The 18,731-nt window shown below is 42.0% G+C and overlaps 1 protein-coding gene across 2 annotated transcripts in view; it reads right to left on the reverse strand.

Annotated features, from left to right (window-relative positions):
* Nucleotides 1-18,731, reverse strand: part of kdm4ab (lysine (K)-specific demethylase 4A, genome duplicate b) — a 37,980-nt gene that overhangs the window by 15,323 nt on the left and 3,926 nt on the right. For both annotated transcript variants that reach the window (XM_060906532.1, XM_060906531.1), the window contains exons 4-17: nucleotides 18,098-18,212; nucleotides 17,794-17,987; nucleotides 17,634-17,683; nucleotides 13,847-13,950; nucleotides 13,607-13,744; nucleotides 13,306-13,526; nucleotides 13,003-13,157; nucleotides 12,471-12,877; nucleotides 11,365-11,473; nucleotides 10,286-10,470; nucleotides 9,436-9,628; nucleotides 5,473-5,549; nucleotides 2,905-2,960; nucleotides 1,591-1,699 (exon numbers count right to left, since the gene is read on the reverse strand). In XM_060906532.1, the coding sequence (XP_060762515.1) occupies nucleotides 1,591-1,699; nucleotides 2,905-2,960; nucleotides 5,473-5,549; nucleotides 9,436-9,628; nucleotides 10,286-10,470; nucleotides 11,365-11,473; nucleotides 12,471-12,877; nucleotides 13,003-13,157; nucleotides 13,306-13,526; nucleotides 13,607-13,744; nucleotides 13,847-13,950; nucleotides 17,634-17,683; nucleotides 17,794-17,987; nucleotides 18,098-18,212 (2,113 nt within the window). The remainder of the gene's footprint in view (nucleotides 1-1,590; nucleotides 1,700-2,904; nucleotides 2,961-5,472; nucleotides 5,550-9,435; nucleotides 9,629-10,285; nucleotides 10,471-11,364; nucleotides 11,474-12,470; nucleotides 12,878-13,002; nucleotides 13,158-13,305; nucleotides 13,527-13,606; nucleotides 13,745-13,846; nucleotides 13,951-17,633; nucleotides 17,684-17,793; nucleotides 17,988-18,097; nucleotides 18,213-18,731) is intronic.

Raw genomic sequence — 18,731 nt, forward strand, 5'->3', positions numbered from 1 at the left:
TTCGATCCATTCAAATGGTAGTCTTCTGTTTTCTTCCACGTCTCTCTGGCTTTGCTGTCCATTTTAAAGCACTGGAGATCATTTTAGCCGAGCAGCCCATCATTTTCTGCACTTCTTTACAGTATACGTTTTACCTCTCCAATCAACGTTTTAATCAAAGCACGCTGTTCTTCTGAACAATGTCTGGAACGACCCATGTTTCTCAGGTTTTCAGAGAGAAATGGATGTACAACATGTGCTGGCTTCATCCTTAAATTAGGGCCACCTGACTGACATCTGTTTTTTCACAGAATGAATGACGTCACTAATTAAACTCCACACTGCTATTATTTTGAACACGTCCCTTTCACTTAATTATTCGATTACACAGACTCGGGAGCATGCATATCATGAATGTTGGGTCTGTTGGTTTTCTATGACTCTACTACACCTACTGGTAAATTATTTGCCATGTAGTAATATAATTTCCACCAAAACAGTGATTGATCTGGTTAGTCGTGTTGGACTGCTATTATTTTGAACACAAGTGTATATCCCCTAATGACGACCCCGTGTATATCCAATAATGATGACATATGACACCTTGTCTAAAACCTTGTCTTTAGACTTTTTTTCTTGTAAATATGTTCTAAGGGTGAACAGTACATACATATACAAGGGTGGCTGTAGCAACTGCTTTAAGGGGTAAAGAGTTAAAAGAAAAACAAACTGTACATAGTATACAGTTACAAATATGAACAAATGAAGTGTCATACATGTCTTTATGGATGTCTGTCATTCTATCCACATTCACTGGACATGAGCAATCACGCGCTCGGATTGGTTCCTCTACTACTGTCAGCTCATATACCATGAGTAGAGAAAAACAAAATGGTGGAGTGTGTCGCTGAACCAGCTGAGGACGAGAGGGAACAAAAAACAAACAAAAAAAACCCCCCCAAACTCTACTCAAAAACAAAACCCCAAAAATCATCATCAAGTACTTAAAAGAAACAAAAATGACTAAAAGAAATGTAGGGTATTTTTTTGTCTCCCCCCCCACCAAAAACCTCCTGTTCCACACTCCAGACCAGTCAGTGGCAGTAATGCAGCTTTAAGTTGGCTTGTCAACTGCCAAAAAAACCCTAAAGAAGAAAACCACTCCCAAAAATACGAAAAGCAATTAAAAAAAAAAAAAAGTCTCTCTCTTTTTTATTTTTCAAAAATTATCATCGCATTTTTCACAAATTGCTCCTGTCATTTCGCCCGTTTGTTGACATTCCAAGTGGAAATTATTTTGTTCAATGTTTTGTATAAAGTTTTTATCAAATTTGCAAAAAATATCAATAAAAATGCTCCGTTTCTCAAAATCCAGTGACTGCGGATAGAATAAAACCGTTATTCCACTCAGTCTCGTCGTGCATGGATTATAGAGAACTCGGTGCTACGCGCCTCGTCAGCTATCAGCTCATGTACGACTCGAGTTCATGGAATAACTTAAATATAACGGAGTTTATTTTTTGGGTTTTGTTTGGCTTTTAAGCTTTGTCTCGTCTTCATTTCAACAAACAGGTGCTGCTTTTTTTTTTTTAGTGGCACAGTAACACTTACCAGTTTAAATCTCTGTAGCGGTATAGCGCTCAGATCGACAGGCCTGCGCTCGGCGATGTTCACAAATCTGGCTTCTAAAACTGCTACTGCACAAAACACATGCACCCACCTACACACACACACACACACACACACACACACCACTTTATCAGGTTTATCTACTACACCGTTACTAACTGAACCACCACATAATGTAGTGCAGAAGTATTGGCACCCTTTCTTCTTTTTTAACTAGCATCACTAAACAGATACAACAATTGACCGCCGATTCATTCTCAGCGTGGCGGTGATACCGGCCCGTGTGCGTGAGACATGACTGCCAGAGGTGCCGTGACATTTACAGTTTTCAATCCCTTGCTACAGCAAACACAGAAAACCCAAGCTTTGTAATGATTTTAATGGTGATCAGCCTGGAAAAAACACTGAAAGGAAAATTAAAAAAAATAAATAAATAAAGGCATGACGGATGTGAAAGGCTCGTCTGTGGTCATTTTTGCTTTGCGTCAACTTTATTTTGAAGTGTGAATTCACAAACATCGAACTTGTGAGCCGATCAAACAGAACGGTGCGTATTTTGCACTGTAATGCAGCACGCGGCGACGCCTACAGCACCTTCCACACCAGTAACACCACTGCAAACACAGGTGGTGGGGTTCTTATGCTTTTTACCGTGAAGACCTGACATTCACCAACATACGCTGGCTGATGAGCTATAGAAGTGTCACTGGGTGCGAATTTTGTAAACCATTCTGTTGGCCATTTTGTTTTTAAAATCCTTTAAAATAAATAAATAAATAAATAGTAAATTTTAATCTATTTTCAGCTATATGCTATGAAATAAACTTTTGCATCCTCTGATAAGCATGTGCACAACTAAGTTGATTCAAGCTCCGCCCCCTACAGCGTGCCAGAACCAACAGGATGATCGAGTTTTGAATATTTGATGTGGACGTTAGCCAACACTAATTATTCAAATGGAAAATGCAAAAAACACGTTTATACTGGATGATAGATTTCTACACAGACTTTGTACAAGTCGACTGGAACATTTCTTCAGCACATTTTTACAAAAGAACGTCTGCACTTTATGTATGCACACACACAATGGAAGTAACTCATCATGCCACTTATCACACTCCTATATTGAAGTATTTGCAGATATAAAGCCCCTTGATGTATTTTATTCTTAGACCTACATAGTATTTACACCGTTCCCCCCCCCCCCGAGATATTTCATATCGTTTCCGAACCTCGCCCTCATTACACTGGAAACAACTTCTTGGGAATGCTGCCAAGATGGCCGCCGCTACTCACTTGTCGTTGTTGGCTCTCTGTAGCGCTCCTCCTCTTAAAGAACACAAACAGCAGTCCTGTTGGGGGGAAGAAAATCATAAGCCAAAAAAAAAAAAAAAAAAAATCACACGCACGCACACAAAAGTGGATGCTGCAGGAATAAACCCAGGTTTACGACGTCCTGAATCTGCCACTTTATAATGTCCCTTTTCTTAAGGTAATGATTCCTGATATTGAATTTGATATTGATATTTCAGGGGCACGTCCCCCGAAAATATTTTAATAACATAACACGCAAACCCCTGCATTCTAGTGCATTTTAGTACTTTTCACTAAAACAAGTTGTAACTTTTAAGCCTTTTTCTTTCATGTACATTAATGATTCACATGTCAAAAATATCAAATTTAATTCCCCTAGTTAATGAGTAATTTTCAGGAGTGCGTTTAGAAAACGCGGTGATTTTCCTGCTGCACAGTTCATTAGTTCGAAAAAAAATCAGACAGTTGAAGGTAAACTCAGCAAAATCCCAAAACAGTGCTGTTAAAAAGCAAAGCTCTGTTAGAGTTTCTAAAGCTTTCAGGTTTCAATGTTGGGGACGCTGAGCCTCGTTTATCAATCTGTTTGCAGAGCTGTGCGTTTGCAGAAGCTAAAGTGAACTAAACATTTCCAATTCAGATTTATGCGAGTTGAAGCCGATTGTTTACATTAGTTCGTATTGTCTGTAAATTTAAACACCAATGAATACCAAATTTCTCATGTAAATCAGGGCCGTAGGGTGTGTGTGTGTGTGTGTGTGTGTGTGTGTGTGTGTGTGTGTGTGTCACACACTGACTGGCAGCCTGAGTGCATTATGTAACAAAAAATAATTCCCATTGCTGGTTTTAGGCAGCTTAGAAACCGGCTCTTCCATTATTGCTGTTTCTTCCACGTTTTCTCGATGTTGTGTTCTAGAAACGGCGCTAAAAACCACAATCTTCGAAACCACAAAATGCAACTTTGATGGGAAAATATTATATATAAAAAATAAATTGCTTACCTCTCTTCACGTTGAAAGAAGGAGGAAAGTTTTGCTTGTTTTGACACGGCGAATTATTAACACACGAGAAAATACTCGTAATTCGCAACTAAAAAGAGCAGCTTGAACATGCTTTCTAATGCAATTGTGTTGCGCTTGTGCAGAACGGTGTCAGTCCTTCAGGTGCACGAGCTAAGGCGCGCATGCCTAACGAGCTCCGGCACGCACGCCGTTAACAAAGAACACCTGTCTCTAATCAGTGAACCATGTTTGGGTGATTTAAGGACCGCGCCCATGCAAGGACGATGCGAAGTATTATGTCGCATCTAGGAATGCGAAAAATCCGAAAAATAAATTTTCTCCATTCAGAAAACCGGAGATTTTCAAGAGTTTTGTAAAATATCCGGATTTCCGGGTATTTGTCGTCATTAGTGGAAAAAATCCGGAGGAATTTTCATGAAAATCTAAAAATCCAGAATTCTGGGAAAATCCAGAACGCTTTCATGACTACTGGTATTAATTGTCTTAATATTTCATACACATGGCTACAAAGGTACTCTGCAGAATTTCGGACTTGAAAAATTATTTTTAAAGAAAAAAAGTGAAGAATACAATTATTGCTTAGCAATAACGCCAAGAGTAATATTTCAAATGGATCAGAAACAAAACAAGAAAAGAAACACCCCGCTCGGAGGCGCTCCTGCGTGCGAACCTATGCCTAAGCAGACTCACGAACAAACCTCGACTTCAGATCATATAATCTGCACGGATTACTGCACTTTTATATCTGGAACGTTTATAGCGTTTAGAGACGTCCTGATCCACAGCGACATCCTCATGACACTTCACTCAGTCAGGGACGAAGAACACCATCCAGGACGGTTACAAAATCCAGCTGTTTTATATCATCATCATCAAGCAAAAAATATTTAATTTAAAAAAAAAAAAAGTCAGAGTGAGCTGAGACACACCCATAAAATAAGACGGATAATCCAGCACGAACCATTCAGTTCTGGCAAAAGTAACGATGCTGTATAAATGGTCTGTCTGCTCAGAGCCGTAAACAAACACTTCAGCTGACGGATTTACTGCTCGCTTATTAATATGATTCAATATTTTTATTGCTATAGAAGGGAGTCAAAATATCAACCTTCAGTTCTGTTTTTCAGCCTTTCCCCGATTGTTCATTTTGTGCTCCCAGCCATCTCGGAGCTTCACCTTGTATGGAGTTTTGTGGGCGGAACTACATGCAAATGAGCTGTTTCAGGAAAACGCTTCGTGCTTTACAGCTGATCAGCATACGCATACAAGTTTGGAAACTTTTTGTTTAGTTTGGTTTACACACGTATACGACTTTACTAAACAGCAAAAGATAAACGATAAATGAGATGCATTATTTTAAATGTGCTTCAGAGACTTAATTAGCATAAAAACATCATTAACGACGCCAAAAGGAACATTTCAAAACGGATGTGCGAGTGGTGATGCTCAGGATGGACCTGAACAACGCTTGCGTTTTTCTCGGGATGATTACACCGTTAAAGGAGAGCAGTAATGATGTCAAAGCTCTCACCTGAGTAAAAGCGTTCGCCTCACAGCGTGAACACCTCCAACTGTCCAGATCACTGTCTCGAGGCACGCCGTAGCAACCTGAGGAGACAGACAGACAGTTTATTTATTCCTTCTAGCAGTAACACACGAGTCACACGGAACGTCAGCAAGACGCAAACAATCCAGCGTACAAAAATACAAATCAACGAGTTCCATATTATAAATACAATAAATCAGGAAATTTACGTCAGGTGGTATTAACCTACATTAAAACTTGATAGGGCATCAGTTCCTACCCAGCAAGCACTTTTGGTGGTGGATGGTAATAAAAATTGCTGTAATTAAAACAAATTAATCCTGAATACTCAACCTTTTTTTTTTTTTAAATGAAACCCAAAACACCCACTTTTTTTTTTTTAAAAACACAACGTTAGATTTTAGTAAAATTTGTTAACCTGAATTATTAATATCTCTCTCTCACACACGCACACACAAAAAAGATACGCAATATACATAACCACTTGATTTATCTGGGAGTGGGGTCAGAGGTCAAATGAGAAATAAAGAGAATTAGAGCTGCAGGCCGTTATTGTTGGTTACTAATCGAAGAAAAGGGAAAAACACGCTCGTTAAATTGAAGGAGTTAAACTTTCAGCAGCTCCCTGGTAGCACTGACTCTTTAGCAGAATAAATTTGTAAAGCCAATCCTTGAATAAGGCTCAGAAGCCCGGGGGGTTTAAAGCAAAGCACTTTTACGTTCCACAACATGACGTGCACAAACACACCGAGCAGTCACGTACAGATCAGATTCACCAACGATGACAAGATACAGCAGGTTTCTCCAAGACGTAGACAAAGTTTTTCTCTCAGCTCAAGCTAATCTTCTGTGACGCAGTCTCTTAGCACGGTGGCTTTTATGTAACGGTTTATAGCTTACGGGTGATCAGTGTTTCAGCTGAGTTTTATAAACTGGTGTGCAACTGAAATAAAGAAGTGATTTTAAAGTGACGGTGTTTAATAAAACAAAAAACAACCCACAGTAACTCATGGCTAATTACCGTATTTTTCGGACTATAAGTCGCACTTTTTTTCATGGTTCGGCTGGCCATGCGACTTATACTCCGGTACGACGTGTGTATATATATATATTAGTGCTGTCAAAAATGTCGCGTTATTAACGCGTTAATTTGACTCAATTTTAACGGCGATAATTTTTTTAGCGCGAGATTAACGCTCTGTGACATGATGTAGGTTTTTCATAAGCTTTTGAAACTGCCAGGAACTTGGAACAGAGACTTTGCTTAGAAAATCGATAGCAGCTAGACTGTAATGCCACGCCCCGCAGAGCCAGAGTCCTCTGCCCCCCAAAGAACCAGCGCGGGCAGGGCGCGCTAGTAGAGATGGGATTTATGGCTCTTTGATGGGATCCGCATCTTTGTGATCTGTTCTTTGAAAAGAGCCGTTCAAAAGACTGGCTCATTTGGCTCTTTTTAAATATTTATTCAGTTTTAAGAAGACAGCGTCTAAAGAAGCCAGATCCCTCTGAACTGTAAACTCAATGCTATCCCAGAAATCCTTCCTGTAATATGCAAATTTGGCCGCCTCTGATTGGACAGCGCGACGCATCAACAGGCCGAAAGTGTAAAAGTACAAAATGTGTTATGAGCTGAAACAGTAAAGATCAGATTCAATGCAATATTTATCAACGAGCAACTTAAACTTAATATAATAGTGTACTTTATATTATAATCAAGCATGTCAAGCCTACCGTCACTGTGTAACCTGTCTCTCTGATTAGAGTTGTAGACTAACTCAAACAGTACATCATTTCACTCATGGTTCTCTTGCTAGCCCCGCGCCGGTGCTTGGCTTAGGTTTCACTTTGCAGTGGCTGTGTCAAGACGTGTTATGCTTTGCAATTTAAAAAAAAAAAAACATTGGTACAAAGCAAGCCCATTCACTTTTTTATGCTGATAAGAGAATTACAATGGTTTTATATGTGACAAAAATGTGCGATTAAATTGCGATTAATCGCGAGTTAACTATGACTGTCGCGACATTAATCGCAATTAAATATTTTAATTGCTTGACAGCACTAATATATTATATATATATATATATATATATATATATATATATATATATATATATATATATATACACACACACACACACACACACACACACACACATACATACACACATACACACACAGTATTGGCTCGAATATAAGACGGTGTTTTTGTTGTAAAAAATAGCTCTTAAAAAGGGGGGTCGTCTTAAATTCGCGGACTAGACAAAATGCCGCCAAAAACGAAAGTGAAAGTGAGGACAGTGAGAGTGATTAAAGTGAGGCTGAGGATCTCTGTGCTGAGTAGCTGTAATTTAGCAAACTACCCTTTCCATTGTTTCAGTTGTTTATTATTGTAAACCTTAATGTATTGTTTAATGCATTGTTTAAAGCATTTGCACTGTTCTGCAAATTTATTCCATATACCCGTAGGCTATGGGACGTTAATGCATTGACATTCTGAAGTTTATGAACTTTCAATCTAAACCTGACAAATTTGTTGAATTAATGCAATTTAAATGTTTTAATTTGGCTTGTCTAGTAGCCTGCAGTTTAGCCTCTTTTTTTACTTCTATGAAAAGTGTTCACGGAAATGAGACTGAAATGACCTCTATTTAAATGTGAAAAACAAAAGCCTCTAATTTTAAACAGAATTTTGAAATAAATATGCTTTATATGAATGAACATTTGGTCTTCAAAAAACTTTTTCCCCAAAGATGAACTTGGAAAAGGGGGGGTCGTCTTACATTCAGGGTCGTCTTATATTCGGGCCAATACGGTATATATATATATATATGTGTTTTTTTTTCACCGCAAGAGGGCACTATGTAGCTTTGCATGCAAGTATGTGCCGTACTGGGGTGCCGTGCCATGGATCCAGGGACCCGGGTTCAGTTCCGACCCGGGGTCATTTCCCGATCCCTCCCCGTCTCTCTCTCTCTCTCCCACTTGTTTCCTGTCCTGTCTCTGCACTGTTCTATCCAATAAAGGTGAAAAAAAGCCCCAAAAAAAATCTTTAAAAAAAAAAAGTATGTGCCGTGTACTCTATTAATACATCAGTAACAGGCTACTAATATTAGTTATAATAATAATAATAATAAATAATAATAATAATAATATTAATAATATTATAGGCTATTAGTAATAACGATAGTGATAGTATTAAAGATAGTAGTAGATATTTAAAATAATCAGACTAGGCTACTTACAGGGCAAAGGGCGCGTCATCACTGCTCAGCTGTTCGTTTATTAAATAAACAATGCAGTCGCGCAGTAACCGCGCACCGCTTATCAGATACAATCACAGATTCTATGGATAGAATAACCCTTCAAAAAAGTGCGACTTGTAGTCCGGTGCGACGTATATATGTTTTTTTCATCTTCATAATGCAGTTTTTGGCTGATGCGACTTAAACTCCGGAGCGACGTATAGTCCGGAAAATACGGTATTCGATTTGAGCCCGAAGGCAAACATAGGACATCAAAGTCCCCCCACCCCGCAACGAGTGCATCGTCTTCGTTTTCTCATGCTGAAAACACCCGAGGGTGCTAAGAAAATATTTTGCAAGACGTGAGGTGTTTATGAGTCATGAGCGTGAAAACAGCCGTTGGCACGGTCACACAAATTTAATCTCTGTGAAAACATCTGTGTTTTGTTCTAAAACTATTTCGAAAGGACGTGCCAAGTGATTCAGCCCGAGAGGTGAATAAAGAAAACATGCCAACAAGTGCCGTTACAGGAAAATAAAATATCAACTCCCGGGTGGGAACAATAACTCCGCTTCATTGCTGATTATTTTCCTGGAACAGCATGAGGCAGAGTGTATTACTCCTTCCTTATTCAGTAACTAGCAGAACCTTGAGGAAAGGTGTGCAGGTATGCGATGATGGCGATTGCTTGGCGATGACACTCACTGGTGTGGACACGCACGGAGCACACCGAGCAGCTGACCAGAGGACTGGTGCCGTCCTCATCCAGGTTCGGAGTGGACAGCTGTCCGTCCGAACTTCCTGTGAAGCACATCTCCGGGATCAGTGGCTTCGTCCTGAGCTTCCCCTCCTCTCTGGTAGATACGGACGTTCCCTGGATCAGAGTTCTCAGCTCACTCTGGGAAGAACCGGACATGGACACGGGCGTGGGATTAGAGCTTATCAGTAGCACCAGCACATGCATGCAATTCATGCACCAGTTTACACACGGGGTTTCATTAGATAAACGATTAAGGGTACAAACTCGCTCGCTAACAGTATTAAATCCGACACTGCAACGATACGTTTTGGATCGCTGGAATGATTCAATATCAGGAATCATTACCTTAAGAATCATATTGTATCAGATTCAACAGTATTGTCAAATAGTGAATCAGTACGATATGATTCATAAACGGTGTGGTCAAATCATGAATCGTTGCCATATGACTCGTATTGTATTGAATTAAATCATAAAAGATTCAACAGCAATGTGTGCTACTGAATCATTGCCTTGAGAATCAAATCATACATTGAATCAGTAGTATCAGCAAACACTGAATCTTTACCTTATGAATCATATTGTATAAGATTATTTTATATATATGATATTGTCAAATCATTGCCTTATGAATCAAAATGGTTACACTGGAATCATGACACAACTACAATTACTTAGACATATATATTTAAAAAAAAAAAAATTGTAGTAATAATATTCCTTTACGGTTGTGTCCGTTGTTGCCGGATGCATGATCAGGGATGTAATTTGTGCATCTCGACGGCTCGTCTGTACCTGTTCGTACGTGTGGAAGAGGCTGCACACCGCGCAGTACGGCGACTGGAGACCCAAACGGCGGTTGAATTCCCGCTCGACTTTAAAGCTGCGCAGTATCCGTTTCTGCCAGAGGGGCATGAGTAGCTGGGCCCAGGGGTCCGATTCCTGAGAGTCCACATCGATCTCCAGCTGTTCCTGCAACTCTGTACAACACACACACACACACACACACACACACACACACACACACACACACACACACCTTTATAGCAAATCAGCCAGGACAAAACTGAAAATGTACAGGATGCAATAATGCATCAGTATAGTGCATAAGTATTTACCCCCCCAAGTGCTATTGTGTTAGGTATAGGGTAAAAGCAAGAACAGGTGCACGTCTACTGAGGTCACATGACACTACATACACACGGGTCGACTCTGTACTCAGGGTAAGAAAAAGAAAAAAAAAACCCTGCGAATAAATAAAAGCATGTCCCAAATGTTTATTTACAGTTCTACTGTGACAAAAATGCCACTTTTAGGTTTTTAACGTGTTTAATTTAATTTGAATTACATTTACACTAGTCCTTCAATGAATCCGTGATTACGTATTTTCAGGTGCTATTTGGAACACTGGAACCCGTTCACGCCTCTAATTAACGCTGTCCACTTACGATCGGCTCACCCAGGACTCGTGTGAACGTGAACAGGTCCTTAGTGACCAGATTCCATGGTTACATCATGGCGACAGATTTGGTTTTCGCTCACTGTAGCTGTCGTCTAACCCAGAATACTTGCATCAGAATGAATTTCAGAGGTTTCGCAGCAACAAAAGGTTGCCAGTTCAATTCCCCGGACCAGCAGGAATGGCTGAAGTGCACTTGAGCAAAGCACCTAACCTCCAACTGCTCCCCAGGCTGCTCCGGGTACATCATACGTCGCTCTACATATATACATTTTGCAAACTTGCGTATTGATTATTACCCGACTACAAAACGCAACGAAGTCAATAACAAGCATTAAAAATAAATAGGAAAATTCATAGGGGGTGAAAACTTATGCATGCCAGGGCAGATGCATCATTGAGTGAGAAGTGTAACCTTCATCGCTGGAGCTCTCTCTGAGCAGCGGGTGGAGTTGGGGCAGATTGCTGAGGGGCTGCAGCATCCTCTTCATGCTCGTGTTCTCCTTCTCATCCTCAATTTCCTCCTGCGGTGAACAAAACGCTGCCTTTACAACTTCAGAACAGACTGTTGATACATCAGCGTACTGAAAAAGCACAAGAGGACTGCATCATCGCGGTCTGGGGAAAACTTTCAGACCACCGTTGTAAACTTTTAAAAGGATAGAGAGACGGGGGCACCGTGGCTCAGTCGACTAAGGCATCATACCATAAATCCGGGGACCCGGGTTCGATTCCGACCCGAGGTCATTTCCCTCCCCGTCTCTCTCTCCAGCTCATTTCCTGTCTCTACACTGTCCTATCCAATAAAAAGGTGAAAAAAAGCCCCAAAAAAATCTTTAAAAAAAAAAAGGATAGAGAGAGGGGAGAAAAAAAAAAAAAAAAAAAAAAGATGCAGCTGATTTTGCACCTTCTTCATGAAAGAAAAAACAATCACAAACCACAGGTTAAGGTGTAACCTCCTTGTTTCTTAGCTCCTCCCACCAAAGATGGAGAAAGGATGCAAGAAAAGGAAACGAGTTTGTGTATACTGGTTCAAGAAGCTTCGTCTCTCCTTTACTCCTCTGAATATTACTCCATTCTTCCTTAAAGATGGCAGACTGCTAAAACATTGCATGTAAATAAACTCCTTCGTTACAGAAAAATACCGAATAATAATTTAGCCCCATATCTGACATCTCCTTCATACGCTCAGGAACAAGAACACGGAATTAAAGCAGAGGAGGCCGAGAGCTCAGCACGTTCTGGGTTCAGGTTTATGTTATAGTGATATCTGGTGTTCAGAACAGGAACTGCACTTTAAAGCTTCCAAAAAAAAAAAAAAAAAAAATTTGGTTTTTAAATTTTCTACAAAAACAGAAAATTTGTAAAAATGAAGTAGAAAATTTTAACATCAGAGAGTCAGATCCATAAAGTAAGTTTGTAATTTTTAAAATCCACAATATTTAAGAAAAGCGTCGTGATATAATTTGTGATATCATCGAGGAGTCCGACCCAATCATTTGGCATGTACGTGTTCCTCACCTCATGTGCGTCTACGCTGTGTTTCAGCTCGGGCGAGGGTTCTGACTCAGACTCGGACTCGGACTTCCTGAAGTCCTGGAGCCTGGGAGGTTGAGGTTTACAGAGCGTGGCTTTAGCGGCGTACGTGTGGACCTGCAGGGCGTCGGAGGGGCTGAGGGTCCTGTGGAAGAGCAGGCTGGCCACCCCGGGCTTGCTGGAGGTCCAGGGCAGGGCAGAGAGGCAGTGAGGGGCCATGGGGATGGTGGCGATGGACAGGCGGCTTTTCCTCAGGGCTTGAGGGCACACCGCATCCGAGGTTACGTCGGCGTTCTCCGATTTAATGCAGACCGCGTTCTCCAAACGATCTCCGAACTTCAGCCACTTCCTGGTGTCTGGAGGCGATTTTACACTCGACTGACTGCTGCACTCTGAAACCAAAATACGGCACGTTCACATATACGGCACTCCAGCGATTAGACAGATCAGAAACAGAGAAAGCTACAAGGAGAGGAAAGAGAGAGAAGAAAAAGAGACAGGCGTGTAGGGAACGTACCAGTATTGTCCCGGCTTGGCTCGGTCGGTGGAGAGAGGCGTCCTTTCTTCCCGTACTCAGGGTCATCATGCGGCGCGTCACTCTTTGGTAGAACATCATCCGGTACCTCTAAACACACTCGGTGCCTCTTAGTACCGATTCTCTGTTTGGCCACACTGAAAACACACACGAAGCAAAATTATTCACTAAAAAGATGATCCGAGTTCACACAGGAATAACAAAGGAACAGCAACATCAAAGAGCACCATAACATCCGTCTGAACCGAAACGACATTCCCAAAAGACAGATGGATTTATTCAGACCTTTTTTTACACGAGTCATTGCTCCGGCTCTGCATGCAGGGCTCTCGGTGGCCGAAGTTTCCTTTCTTGCCTCCCATGAACTCCGCCGCCTCTGGAGTGGGTTTGGTGTGATCGATGGGGGCGTTGTCCTTCCCTGCCAGCCACAACTCGTAGCGCTCCGGCTGGTACTTCCTCACAAACACGTCCATGGAGATCTTCACCATGTCCTTCCGACACGAACACTGCAGCCGAGAGCACGTCGGCGCGTCAGGCGTGAAATTTAACCAAAACAGAATCCAAGTGAAAAATCACACCTTCTCACCAGAATGGCCTGCTTTCCGTAATCGATCCATCGCTGCGTGGCGAAGTTGGTCGACTCTGCGCAGTTAAATCCGTGATTGAATCCGGCGTGGTAGCCGTACGGGAACGTCACCATAAACTCGCCAGCTTCCTGAGTGATCTAAAACACAACAACACCGCACCAAAATACAAATATCAAGTGAGATACGAATCAGAATTTATCCAAAGTGAAAATCAATTTTATGACATTACAAACACGCACCTTTTCAAACGGGATGCCGTATTTCTTCAGAATGGATGGAGAGATCAGAGTCATCTTGTGTCTCAGAAAAGCTTCGCAGTTTTGAGAACTTCCAGGAAAAAACCCTGCACAGAGATAAGCGTTAGAATTAAAGGTGAGCTTCATTTATGTTTTATTATTAACTGCAATTTAATATAATTAAATATATTTTAGCTGCAGGGCGGCACGGTGGTGTAGTGGTTAGCGCTGTTGCCTCACAGCAAGAAGGTCCGGGTTCGAGCCCCGTGGCCGGCGAGGGCCTTTCTGTGCGGAGTTTGCATGTTCTCCCCGTGTCCGCGTGGGTTTCCTCCGGGTGCTCCGGTTTCCCCCACAGTCCAAAGACATGCAGGTTAGGTTAACTGGTGACTCTAAATTGAGTGTAGGTGTGAATGTGAGTGTGAATGGTTGTCTGTGTCTATGTGTCAGCCCTGTGATGACCTGGCGACTTGTCCAGGGTGAACCCCGCCTTTCACCCGTAGTCAGCTGGGATAGGATCCAGCTCGCCTGTGACCCTGTAGAACAGGATAAAGCGGCTACAGATGATGAGATGAGATATTTTAGCTGCAGTTCAAGGTATATCCAGTAGGGGGCGAGCAAAGCGAGAACTGAAATCCGCCCTGAGTGACGACAAAATTCCAACCATTTTCATGACTGCAAATCAGTGGCGGCTGCTGGTTTTTAAAACAGGGGAAGCCCATTTTACGCATTCATCGTAAAACCTGTAGGCCGGATATCAAAGCATAGAAAGGTGTGCCCCATTAGCATAGTGAACTAGACAACCCCACCTAGTGGCAGAAAGTATTTTTGCTTGTACATTTCATGTTATAGTCTGGCTTGCCAGGCTAGTGCCTCATATCCTTAATCAAAAATATCAAACATCCAAAAATCACTGGCTATTCAACGAAGAGCCTTGAACATCATACCCTGATATGCAACACAGAGTCTTTAACACAACACCCAGCTGTGCAACACATCCTTGAACATCTTCTGCAACACAGTCTGGAAATTCACAACCAGGTAGGCTATGCAACACACAGAACCTTGAATATTATGGACCCTTTTCACGTGACGTCACGACAAACGCGGCCGCCATTTTGGACGTGTACTACCAGTAGTTTACCACAGCCAACATTGAGGAACGGCAGCAAAGAAAGTGTTTATTTTCAGCAAGACTTCCATCATGCCACTATATTGTTGTGCACCTGGATGTAGTAACCATCAACACACAAGGCAAGGGTTATCATTTTATCAGATCCCGACGGAGAAGATGGATAGCGGCCATTAAAAAAAACTAACAGATTGGCAGCCCTCGGCATACCAGCGCTTGTGCAGTGACCACTTTGTTGGAGGTAAAACGAATAAAATTAGCCAGAAAAGGCATTACATTGCTGTTAACATTTTGTGGCGGCGAGTGTGTAACCAAATAGGCTAAAATAACCCATTGTAACCTCTTTGTTCTTCTGTAGTAATATTAGCTAACGACATTAGCTAGCGTTGTGTTCCTTTGCTGTTGGTAGACTGTAGGACAGATCAGAGGCAGTGTCCTACAAACAGCGCTTAATTTGAGGGGGAGCAAGCCGGAGCGCGCTCCGGAACCTCGGGCGTTGGCTCCGGCAGCTATTTACACTGGATCCGGTGATCCGACACCTCTTTTGACTATGTAACAAAAAAAAAACAAAAAACAAATAATTAAATTAAAAAATGCTAGTTTATTTAGTGTTAATGTCTGATTTTGATATCTGCCTTGTTGGTGATTTCTCTCATGAAACGACATCCACAAAATATCTGCAGATGAACTTAATTTGCAGTGTTATTACAAAACATGCCCAGAAGCGCAGCGCAGCGCCCCGCCCCCTTTTTTCAGCACCGGAGCCGCTCATCCTCTGCGCTCCGGGAGCTCCCACTTTACAAATTAAAGCACTGCCTACAAATAAGTGTTCAAAATAAGAGGAACATGTATTTGTCTCTTAAATCCAGGCCGTTCCCTGTAATCTCTAACAGCGGTTGGAGAAAGTAATGGCAAATAGTGAGTGCACAAACCATAGAAGGTAAACTGTACACAGCGCCAGGGCAGTGTGATGGTATGTCTACTTTTAGATTGTGTTAGCTTATCAATGAACACACTCGTCACTCGACGAGTTTCACGTCTTTACGACGGATACTTAAATGTGTGTTAGGTATTATTGTTGCAGTCTAAGCAGTCATTGTAGCAGCTAGATGAGCGAGAACCGAAAGGGTCTGTGCCATAAACCGTTATTTCTGTACGGCGTTGCTAATGTGTCGTTACTGTTGTTATTTCTCCCTCTGCTCGCCCTGTAAATGCCCTACGTCGCTGGATAGTGAAGGTGTTTTCTGCATCTCGCTCCTTTTTCTTGTATGTTCTCCGTTTGTCGCCTTCCTCGCATTCAAACCAATTCGAGCCGAAGTCCGCTACATGTCCAAAATGGTGGTCGCGTTTACGAAGGTCACGTGACTGAAAAGGGTCTATACCCAGGTATAACCTATAACACAGAGCCCACCATTCTCTTAACATTACTGAACACTTCAGATTCATGAACATGAACACTATTTATACACAAATTCTGCCCTCCGCTCCTTTTCCAGAAAATGGTCTGTGACCCTGTCATACCAGCTGGTTGTGCTTTCCAGAGACTTTACCAATTTCTGTTAGCAGCTAGCACTGCAGATCCCAATAAGGCTCAAGCTAGCCTACAACCAGATTGAACTACAAATGAAATAAACGAGTGAATTCGCGAATGATCAAACTGATAGAATGGATGAAAGTTAACGGAGCACAACAAGTAATATTTACATTTATTTACAGAGTAATGTACAGAGACATCAATGAGAAGAAACGTTTATATGAAAAGAAATTCGGACAGCACTTTGGCACACGACTACACTTTCTCGACATCCGCTAGGGACTGACTGATCATGCTTCCGTGTTCCTCGCCGAAGTACCGCCCTCCTCATGTCTTTCAAACACTACCTCCAATAATCCTTCATCAGCCCGGCTTCTTGCCCCTCCCACTGTCTCGTTTAGTCCCAGAGAAGCCCGGCTTCCCTGGAAGTGACGATTTTGTCGATTTTAACCAATAACAACTAGCCGAAATTGGCTGTTCAGAGCCGTCTCGTAGACTGCAACGGATACCCGGCTGCCAGCGCATAGAGCCCATTGAAATAAGAAAGGTTACAGCCAGTGTTGCCAGATTGGGCGGTTTTAAGTGGTGGGTTTTGAACATATTTTGGCTGGAAAACGTCAGCAGTATCTGGCAACGCTGGTTACAGCATGGCAGCAAAGGTGATTCTCGTAGCGAACTGCAAGTTCGTCAGACATCACTCAAATAAGTTACAGGATAGTTATGAACGTAAATACAATCTTGGGCATATATTATGTTATGCAAGTTATTGTTTTAATGAGAATTCAACGTCGTAGATGCCGCAGTTTGGGGAGAGAATTTTAGGGGAAGCTTGGCTTCCCTTGTTGTCTCTCATTGGGGATAGATTAGGGATAAAATTAGCTCATGTTTTAAGTCGTTCAAATTCTGTAAAGCTGCTTTGCGACAATGTTTATTGTTAAAAGCGCTGTACAAATAAACTTGATTTGATTTGTCTCTGAGAAATCGCCCCTGCTGTAAATATATATTTAACATGTCGCACAAAGTCAATAACATACGAGATTAAACAAATAAGCCGAGATGCTGAAATCATACGGTGTGATGTCTGTAAAACGTGCTCAAAATTAAAAACCTTCAAATCACACGCTTACCTTTAGCGAGACGCTCCAGCCTCTTCCCGTGCTCCGGAGGCACAGTGTACCTGAAAAGGTTTTTTTTTTTGGTTTTAGAAATTAATGAAATGTTCTCCGGGACTAAATTATAACCAAATCTCACACACGTACGTTCTCCAAAAAAACCAGGGAGACCTACCATGACTTTGGTTCCCCGAAGTGCAGGTAATTAATGCTGTAGAGGTCCATGTCCTCCGTGTGCCAAGCGAACGTGGTCTTCCACATGCCGAAGTACAGGTAGGGCGTGTTCACCCCCTCGATGGTGATGCCGCTGTCGTGTTCCACCGTATCCAAGATGGTGTTCAAACGGCCCACGTTCCATTCGTCGACGTCCTGACGTGATACGAGAGCAAACGGACGTTTATTTATTGTGTGCGACTGCTGTAACGAACAGACAATGGGAGAAAATTATAAACAAAAGAAGAAAAAGGCGGGCCACTCACGGGGTCGTAGAGCGACCCGTTCACGTCGGCGCCGTAGATGGGTGGGTTGAAGGTCACGTTTTTCCAGTACTTCCTTTCGAGCTCTTCAAAGTCGTCATATCGAGGGCTGCAGAACCTACAGCGAGGAGAGAAGACGGAAAATTCAGAGACTCGTCACCACGACAACAAAACGATAGAAAGGTTTTATAGAGCGAGAGAAATCTGGATGGTAAAAATTCTAATAATTAAAACCCTTTCCTGGTTTTATTTACGTCACTCTGTCACGTAACAGCTACAAAAAAGTGAAGAGCTTTTAAAAAAAAAAAAAATTCCTTTCAAACATTAGCGGTGTTCACACGGCACATATTTGCATCGATGCTGCACCGATGTATTTCGTAGCGATAAATTTTGTGGAGCGTTCACACATCACAAACCTGCTTACTAGAGAGAAGCGTGTTCGCACCGGTGCAACCCCACTTGCGTTCACACGGCAGTTTTTGCGACCGTGCTATACGATAGTAATAATGCGGAAATTAAATATGCGCATGCGTGAAAATGTACTTCCTTTTCCCGGTTGTCACGGCATCACCAAGCGCCGAGAAAACAACGTGGATGAAGACACCAGTGTTGCCAGATACTGGTTGACGTTTTCCAG

Source organism: Neoarius graeffei, chromosome 23 (assembly GCF_027579695.1).
Source record: "Neoarius graeffei isolate fNeoGra1 chromosome 23, fNeoGra1.pri, whole genome shotgun sequence".
In the NCBI taxonomy this organism is placed as follows: domain Eukaryota; kingdom Metazoa; phylum Chordata; class Actinopteri; order Siluriformes; family Ariidae; genus Neoarius; species Neoarius graeffei.